This window comes from Electrophorus electricus, chromosome 4 (genome assembly GCF_041902795.1).
Source record: "Electrophorus electricus isolate QZ-2024a chromosome 4, ASM4190279v1, whole genome shotgun sequence".
Classification (NCBI taxonomy): Eukaryota; Metazoa; Chordata; class Actinopteri; order Gymnotiformes; family Gymnotidae; genus Electrophorus; species Electrophorus electricus.
Genome location: NC_137500.1, coordinates 39,603,173 through 39,612,500, shown reverse-complemented (window position 1 = coordinate 39,612,500; position 9,328 = coordinate 39,603,173). Strand labels below are relative to the sequence as shown.

The 9,328-nt window shown below is 48.3% G+C and overlaps 1 protein-coding gene across 1 annotated transcript in view; it reads left to right on the top strand.

The window, feature by feature from the left end:
- Positions 1-5,016, top strand: part of vwa8 (von Willebrand factor A domain containing 8) — a 51,376-nt gene extending 46,360 nt beyond the window's left edge. Inside the window, exon 45 of the mRNA XM_035521793.2 lies at positions 3,092-5,016. Within this exon, the coding sequence (XP_035377686.1) occupies positions 3,092-3,200 (109 nt within the window). The 3' untranslated portion in view covers positions 3,201-5,016. The remainder of the gene's footprint in view (positions 1-3,091) is intronic.
- The last annotated feature ends 4,312 nt before the right edge of the window (positions 5,017-9,328 follow it).

Sequence of the window (9,328 nt, the reverse complement as noted above, 5' to 3'; positions counted from 1 at the left end):
AGCGTATGAGAGGGTGTGAGAGGGTATGAGAGGGTATGGTCTATAGTCCCATGGGAGGGTATGAGAGGGTGTGAGAGCGTATGAGAGGGTATGAGAGCGTATGAGAGCGTATGGTCTATAGTCCCATGGGAGGGTATGAAAGGGTGTGAGAGCATATGAGAGCATATGAGAGGGTATGAGAGGGTATGGTCTATAGTCCCATGGGAGGGTATGAGAGGGTGTGAGAGCGTATGAGAGCATATGAGAGCATATGAGAGGGTATGAGAGGGTATGAGAGGGTGTGAGAGCGTATGAGAGCATATGAGAGCGTATGAGAGGGTATGAGAGGGTGTGAGAGCGTATGAGAGGGTATGAGAGGGTATGGTCTATAGTCCCATGGGAGGGTATGAGAGGGTATGAGAGCGTATGAGAGGGTATGAGAGCGTATGAGAGCGTATGAGAGGATATGAGAGCGTATGAGAGGGTGTGAGAGGGTATGAGAGCGTATGAGAGGGTATGATCTATAGTGCCATGGGAGGGTATGAGAGGGTATGAGAGTGTATGAGAGGGTATGAGAGGGTATGGTCTATAGTCCCATGGGAGGGTATGAAAGGGTGTGAGAGCGTATGAGAGGGTATGAGAGGGTATGAGAGGGTATGGTCTATAGTCCCATGGGAGGGTATGAGAGGGTGTGAGAGGGTATGAGAGAGTATGAGAGCGTATGGTCTATAGTCCCATGGGAGGGTATGAAAGGGTGTGAGAGCATATGAGAGCGTATGAGAGGGTATGGTCTATAGTCCCATGGAGGGTATGAGAGGGTGTGAGAGCGTATGAGAGCATATGAGAGGGTATGAGAGGGTGTGAGAGCGTATGAGAGGGTGTGAGAGGGTATGAGAGGGTATGGTCTATAGTCCCATGGGAGGGTATGAGAGGGTGTGAGAGCGTATGAGAGGGTATGAGAGCGTATGAGAGGATATGAGAGCGTATGAGAGGGTATGAGAGCGTATGAGAGGGTATGAGAGGGTATGGTCTATAGTCCCATGGGAGGGTATGAGAGGGTGTGAGAGCGTATGAGAGGGTATGAGAGGGTGTGAGAGGGTATGAGAGGGTATGGTCTATAGTCCCATGGGAGGGTATGAGAGGGTGTGAGAGCATATGAGAGCGTATGAGAGGGTATGAGAGCGTATGAAAGGGTATGAGAGCGTATGGTCTGTAGTCCCATGGGAGGGTATGAAAGGGTGTGAGAGCATATGGGAGCGTATGAGAGGGTATGAGAGGGTATGGTCTATAGTCCCATGGGAGGGTATGAGAGGGTGTGAGAGCGTATGAGAGGGTATGAGAGGGTGTGAGAGCGTATGAGAGCGTATGAGAGGGTGTTAGAGGGTTTGAGAGGGTATGGTCTATAGTCCCATGGGAGGGTATGAGAGGGTGTGAGAGCATATGAGAGGGTATGAGAGCGTATGAGAGGGTATGAGAGCGTATGGTCTATAGTCCCATGGGAGGGTATGAAAGGGTGTGAGAGCATATGAGAGCGTATGAGAGCGTATGAGAGGGTGTGAGAGCGTATGAGAGGGTATGGTCTATAGTCCCATGGGAGGGTATGAAAGGGTGTGAGAGCATATGGGAGCGTATGAGAGGGTATGAGAGCGTATGGTCTATAGTCCCATGGGAGGGTATGAAAGGGTGTGAGAGCATATGAGAGCGTATGAGAGCATATGAGAGGGTATGAGAGGGTGTGAGAGCGTATGAGAGGGTATGGTCTGTAGTCCCATGGGAGGGTATGAGAGGGTGTGAGAGCATATGAGAGGGTATGAGTGCGTATGAGAGGGTATGAGAGCGTATGAGAGGATATGAGAGTGTATGAGAGGGTGTGAGAGGGTATGAGAGCGTATGAGAGGGTATGATCTATAGTGCCATGGGAGGGTATGAAAGGGTGTGAGAGCGTATGAGAGGGTATGAGAGGGTATGGTCTATAGTCCCATGGGAGGGTATGAGAGGGTGTGAGAGCGTATGAGAGGGTGTGAGAGCGTATGAGAGGGTGTGAGAGGGTGTGAGAGGGTATGAGAGGGTATGGTCTATAGTCCCATGGGAGGGTATGAGAGGGTATGAGAGCGTATGAGAGGGTATGAGAGGGTATGGTCTATAGTCCCATGGGAGGGTATGAGAGGGTGTGAGAGCATATGAGAGGGTATGAGAGCGTATGAGAGGGTATGAGAGCGTATGAGAGGATATGAGAGTGTATGAGAGGGTGTGAGAGGGTATGAGAGCGTATGAGAGGGTATGATCTATAGTGCCATGGGAGGGTATGAGAGGGTATGAGAGCGTATGAGAGGGTATGAGAGGGTATGGTCTATAGTCCCATGGGAGGGTATGAAAGGGTGTGAGAGCGTATGAGAGCATATGAGAGCGTATGAGAGGGTATGAGAGGGTATGGTCTATAGTCCCATGGGAGGGTATGAGAGGGTATGAGAGGGTATGAGAGGGTGTGAGAGCGTATGAGAGCGTATGAGAGGGTGTGAGAGGGTATGAGAGGGTATGGTCTATAGTCCCATGGGAGGGTATGAGAGGGTGTGAGAGCATATGAGAGGGTGTGAGAGCATATGAGAGGGTATGAGAGCGTATGAGAGCGTATGAGAGGGTATGAGAGCGTATGGTCTATAGTCCCATGGGAGGGTATGAAAGGGTGTGAGAGCATATGAGAGCGTATGAGAGCATATGAGAGCGTATGAGAGGGTATGAGAGCGTATGAGAGGGTATGAGAGGGTATGAGAGCGTATGGTCTATAGTCCCATGGGAGGGTGTGAGAGCATAAGGTCTACTGCAGTGTAGATCCAAACCTGCTCCGCATGCTGTCCACCGTGATTTAGAAGGTGGTCCTTTCAGGACGTGTGTCCTCCTCCAGGGCTGAATGACTGTAATGAATGGCAAATGGAACAGGACTGGGGGTAAGGAGCTGGTGTTCCTGTCCTCCAGCCCTTTTCCCAAGCCGCTGCCTCCCACAGAAACGCCTGCATGAATGACAGCCATTCAGGAGCAGGAGGTCACTTTGATTTTAAGCAAAACCACATTTGCATTGGTTGTCTTTGTTGTCTTTGTCTTCTCGGACATCCAGGCTCCAGAGGACGCTACCAGCAGGACGCTCTTTTGTTGCCATGGACACTAAGCAGATCCCCCAGATCCTGCAGCAAATCTTCACGTCCACTGTGCTGTCCAGTGCGTGAGCGCACCAGACCCCCAGCAGGTGCTCCAGGACTGAGAGGGCTGCCCCCTGCCCCACGTCTGCAAGGGAGGCTGTGGTGGGCTTGCTTGCATCCTATCAGGGATTATTAATCAGCAAATAATTACCTGACATTAGAATGTATTTCCTAAAGATAGGAGTTATGAGTAATACATTGTTAATACATTTTAATTTTCTTTTTTCTTTGATTGAGAATTTCATGAAAATTTCTTTTGATTTATGTCATCTTATGTTTTGTTTTATTTTTTAAAGAGGCCATGGTTGTGTAAAACCTGTTAGTTTTCACTCTTGTTTATCTGGGATTTCCCAGGATCCTCTCCTTGCCCCGTGATTTCAGGGTGGGCCCCTCCTGTACGTGGCAGGGAAAAGGCATTCCCTAACTCCAGTGCGTCTCCTCCATAAAACCTCCTGATCTGAACATGTCCTGTAGCCCCTCCAGTGTCTGTGTGCAGGGCTTTAGCAGGGTCAGTGCTCACATCCACAGCAGACTTGAAACCAGCTCGCGTTAACGGAAAAGCAGAAACAGAAAAGTCAATAAGAAGCCCAGATGAAGCGTGTGCAGTTTTGGCAGACAGAGCCAATCTATTTTTACTAGTGTGGATTATAGTCTTTTGTGTGTCCCGTGTTGTCCTGAGTTTCCTGTCTCTCCCAACCTCTGGGCTCGTGATGGCTGAACGTCCACTGTTGCTTGGAATGTCGCTGTCCTGACCTCTGACATTCCCACCTGACAGCCCACGCTCCTCCGCCACCACTTACGCAAGTCCGCCTGCCTCCTCCCCTGCTCGGCTCTGGTGGGATGCACGTGTGTTTCCTGCGCGACCCTTTTCCTTCCTGTCTGGCTGGGCTCGCTGACGCCGAGCCAAGCCAACACACTGCTGCAGGACCTCGGGGCTCCAGGGGGAATGATTCCGCAATTTACAGGAACTGGCTGGCAAGCTGGAGACGGTGAACAGGTGACAGGAACAGGAGAGAGTGATGGAGGAATGAGGGATCCGGGATCCCAGGGCTGGTCACGTGTTTACACGTCACGTGTGTATATGTGTGCGTGTGTGTGAGTGTATGTGTGTGTGAGTGTATGTGTGTGTGAGTGTATGTGTGTGTGTGAGTGTATGTGTGTGTGAGTGTATGTGTGTGTGTGAGTGTATGTGTGTGTGTGAGTGTATGTGTGTGTGTGAGTGAGTGAGTGACTGTGTGAGTGTGTGAGTGAGTGTGTGAGTGAGTGTGTGAGTGAGTGTGTGAGTGTGTGAGTGTATGTGTGTGTGAGTGTATGTGTGTGTGAGTGTATGTGTGTGTGTGAGTGAGTGACTGTGTGAGTGTGTGAGTGAGTGTATGTGTGTGTGAGTGTGTGAGTGAGTGTATGTGTGTGTGAGTGTATGTGTGTGTGTGAGTGTATGTGTGAGTGTATGTGTGTGTGTGAGTGAGTGACTGTGTGAGTGACTGTGTGAGTGTGTGTGTGTGTGTTTGTGTGCGCGCTGGATTCTACAGTAGCCAAGGAACAGTAAGCCCACCTGAGACTCATGTCAAGGTGTTACTATGACTCATCACAATTGCTGATACCTGAATCAGCACAGCTGTATCACTCTTCATTCAAATCCATGCAGGTCTCAGATTTATTGCTGTGTTTAATTATTTATTGTGGCTTTTAAATAAGAAATATAATAGAAATTGTTTAAAGAGACTGTAATGGACTGCTAATGTTTGTGTTCTGTCCATTGTTATGTCCTGTGACTCTGATATGGTCTAGTCTTTAATTACATGAGCATTTAAAAGATCAAATAAAGCACTACAGTAAAACCTGGTCATCTGTTGTCAGTGTTGAGGGTTTGAATGATAATCTACACAGGAAGTCCTGCTCCCTGTGTCATGTGTAATATTTGCAGCATGGCTGGTTTTAGATAAAAGCGTTATTGTTTGACTTTGCCCTCTGTACCACGAGCCTCAGCAACTGTCTCCTGCGTGAGGTGGCTGTTGGACGGTTTCCTGGAGCGTTCTGCTTCTTTCCTTTTTTCCATCTTCTAGGGAACAAATCCAAGGCTTTCCCGACTGAGCCGCGCCATTCCATGTTGTCCCCTCTCGGTCTGTTGTGATTATCAGTCATCTCGTCATTAATGCCCTGCGCTGATGTCTTGCCCTCCCCAGAGCTCTGCTATGCTCAGACAAAAACCCAAAACATTAGGATAAACAAGACTCTGAGCTGGTATTGACTATGGAATCAACACTGCACAGAACATGCTCGAAGTTTGCTCTGACGTAGTTGCCTACCATACAAGAGAAGTAACATAGCTCACGTTTGTCAGTCAGTCCTCGTTATCATGGCTAAGTATTATCAGTATGCATTATCAATGTGTTACTGCCAAAGGAACATTTAGGAAGTAAGTCTGTCTGTGTGTGTGTGTGTGTGTGTGTGTGTGTGTGTGTGTGTGTGTGTGTCTTGTTCCCAGCTGACGTGAGCATCCCTGTCCCATTGACTGAGGTGTTTTGACTCTTATGTCATGACAGCTCATGTTAAGGTGACTCATCTCCATCCAGAGCGCCTGGTACTGCTCCTTCTACTCCTTTGTCCTCGATGTCGTAATTAGACGATATTTAGACGTTGGGGATAACAGGATCTCTGTCAAAGTGTGTTTATTTTCCCTGGCACTGCTGCGTGTGCACTCGGTTGCCAGGTTGCCCTCCGTGGCATCGTTCATGCCATGACTTGGAACCTTTTCCTCTGTGTCTGGGCCTTATTACATTTGTCTCAGCTCCTGTGGAGAGGATACAAGTGGCACCTGCCTTCATTTCCACGAACACATGTAATACTATGTTGTATGTCCTGGCATTTTCACAAAAGCACTCAGCTATTTTGACACTTAATTACAAAGCAGACAGTATAAAGGTTTGACAGACAGTATAAAGGTTTGACCTCTGAGTGCTTGCAGGTTCACTGGAGTGGTGTTTTCTTTTCCTGCAGGGCTGTTTGTACTCGGGTTTATGGGTCTGACAGACTGATCTTCCCGTGATGATTGTGACCCAGAGACAGTGTGACTGTATTGCAAATACATTGTGCAATATTCAGTTATTTCTGTAAATCAAACTCAACACTTCAGCATTAGTCAATATGCTCCTGACACTTGGAAGAATGTGAGAATGTGACCTTGGCTTGCACTCTCAGTTCTATATAAAGATATGCTGTTTGGCAACACACTATTAGGTTAACTGAAAATACATTAGAGTGTGTGCAGGAACCAAAATGGCCCACCAACCAAGTTCACACTCCATTCAACAAGTCACCCTTAGCTCTCATCTACAGTCTCATCTACAGAGTGTATGTAGGGAGGGCCCGTTAAAAAGTACGAGAGTGTGTTTACAGTGATGTGTGTGTGTGTGTGTGTGCGGGGGTGTTTGTTAACGGCCTTTCTGGCGCTGCTGATGTCTAGGAATGTGTGACTGCAGCCTCAGGCCCAGTGTGTCAGTGCGTACAGGTAGAGGGGTGGAGTTAGCGCCACGCGGTGGGTTCTTATTGGAAGATGCCGTGCTGAGCCCGCCCTTTCCTGTGCAATGAAGGTCGGCCTGAGAACAGGTTAGTGGTTAAACCACAGAGCTGAAATTCCCACATCTCTGCAGATTTGTAGTTTGGACAGCTCGTTAACCAGGGACAGGAGCTCACATCCAGACACAACTGACAGTGGAAGTCAAATAATAACACGGAGTCGTCCATCATCTGTAGTTCCTCATGAAGCCCCACAGCAGAGCGTCCGTGGTCCAGACTGACCATGACAACCCAGAAGGCACGACGTCCGTGTGCTGACCCGTGCGTGTCTGTGCACATGTATGTGTGTGTGATGATGTAATCCGCAGGTTCGCACTGTGAGGTGCAAGCAGCCTGAGTCTCTTTTACCTGTGTGTCACATGCTTCATAACCGCTCACAGCAACTCGCTAATGTCCAGTGTAGTTTGCAACATTCGTATGTCTTAAATTTGTATTTGTATTTCATTTTTGTGCGCTATGAAACACCTTCAGGGCAGGACATCTGCTGTGTTCCTTACTCTGGCACAGTGGAGTTGATGTTCTTGGGACAGACTCTTGGCTCAGCTGTGCACAGCCTGCACACATCTCTCCAAGCGTCTGCGTCTCGTAGCCGTGTTATGACCAGCACAAGTCTCTGGTGACACCGGGTCCAAGCTGTTCGGACTTCCCGAGGAACAGTTCCCACTTCCATACTGTCCCCACGGCAGCGTTGGGCATTCACACACCTGTTACTTTCTTTCCATTTACTGATGACTCTCCTGTAATTCTCTGTGGTCCACACAGTCTGTGTTTCAATAACAGTCTGTTCTGGACAGGGCGTGACAGATCTGGCTCAAGAGCTGTGGGAACAACTCTATGGGAAAGACATTGATTAGTTTAGCAGAAGGGGTGTTTGTGTGTGCGTGCATATATGTGTGTGGGTGTGTGCATGTGTGTGTGTGAGCACGTATGCATGTGTGTGTGTGTGTGTGTGTGTGTATGCATGTGCGCATGTATGCACGTGCACGTGTATGTGCGTGCGTGCGTGCGTGCGTGCGTGTGTGTGTGTGTGTGTGTACATGTATGTGTGCTTGCGTGTCCCTGTAATCTCCCCCGTAGCCAGCTGGCTCTGTCCGAGTTGCTCTCATGTTCTCAGCCATGAGTCCCAGCTACATTCCACACACTCACTGCCTAATGCAAAAGGCTCATCGCTGCCAGTCCTGCAGTCCAGCTGAGCACAACCTCCTCAGGAGTCCTGAGTCCTGAATCTGTGTGTGTAGGTGGTTTGTTTCAGAAGTCTCTTCAGCCAGTGCTATACTGTCTTTATGTTCTTGTTTGATGCCATAAACACTTTAAATCCTTTCCAGTGTTATTTGCGTCAGTACCAAATCATAACTTTGCTCCTAAGAGACGAAATGTTTTAAAATATGAGTTGTGTAACATTTCATATTTCAGGATTACCCTAAAATGCTAGGGAAGGTATGTTCAGAAGGTTTGTGGTGCGCGGCAGGGATTGTCTGTGTCTTTCTATCACCTCAAACACCCACCCACCCACCCACCCACACACACACACACACACACACACAGTCCTACTCCATCTGTTTCATTTTATGTTGTTGCATTTTTTCAGCATGAGAAACTCATGAAACACTAACCTCCTCATGCCCTTTAAGTTAAATTACTGTTTTTCAAAATTACTTATTTATTATATTATTAATACATATTTCTTCCAAGGCTTCCCCCTTCATCTGTAGAAGCTGACCACCCTGATTTCATTAATAGGTACCATATGGTTCGCCCCGCTGATAGCCTGTATGACATAATCACTTTAATTTAAGGATTCGTTATGATGGAGGCTGAGGCCCAGCATCTTTTTTTCGTTCGACGTAAGTGACGCTGGAGACAGCGGTGAAAGAAAGTCCCTTCATACAGTGCACGTGTTCACCCGAGACAAATGGGCACCTGTGGCCTGGACGGTCCCCTGCCTGCTCTGCGCCTGTTGTTTGGGGCTTTGGTTGAGAGCTAATATATCATATCATATCATGATTAGGCAGTCACAATGCAACAATGTCCTTGAACCCAGGGGAGACACCAGGGGCTGGATATGGCACTGGAGAGCATGTTGGAAACGGTTTGGATGTTTGTCTGTAGAACTTGTAATTGAACACATGAGTAAGGCTTGTCAGCCTCACACAGGAGCTTGTTGTTAACTGCGTTTGCAGATGTAATTTGCAGAACTTAGGTTGGCGTTGCTGGGATTTGTATCTTAGTTGCATGTCTTAAACGTCTGCTGCTGCGATCTGCAGTTGGCACTTCAAAACCTGCGCTGTCTTGCCTTGTTTTTCTTCCCCTTTACACGTGTAGTTAGCAAAACGCAAGAGGCTTCGCGGTAAGAACAGTGTGAGATTTTTCCACTGGCATGTTATTCAGTGCCTGCTGAGAGATGAAGGGAAGGGAAGTCAGTGGAGAACCTCTGGACTGGACCGGAGGCCCAAAGGTCAAGTTCTGCAGATTACAGCATAATGTGAAGGGTAGGGTGGGTCCTCCACTATATCGTCTGGAATGGCGACCGCAGCTGATCCGATGCTAAATGTAGCATCGGACACTGTGTGCCATGTGAG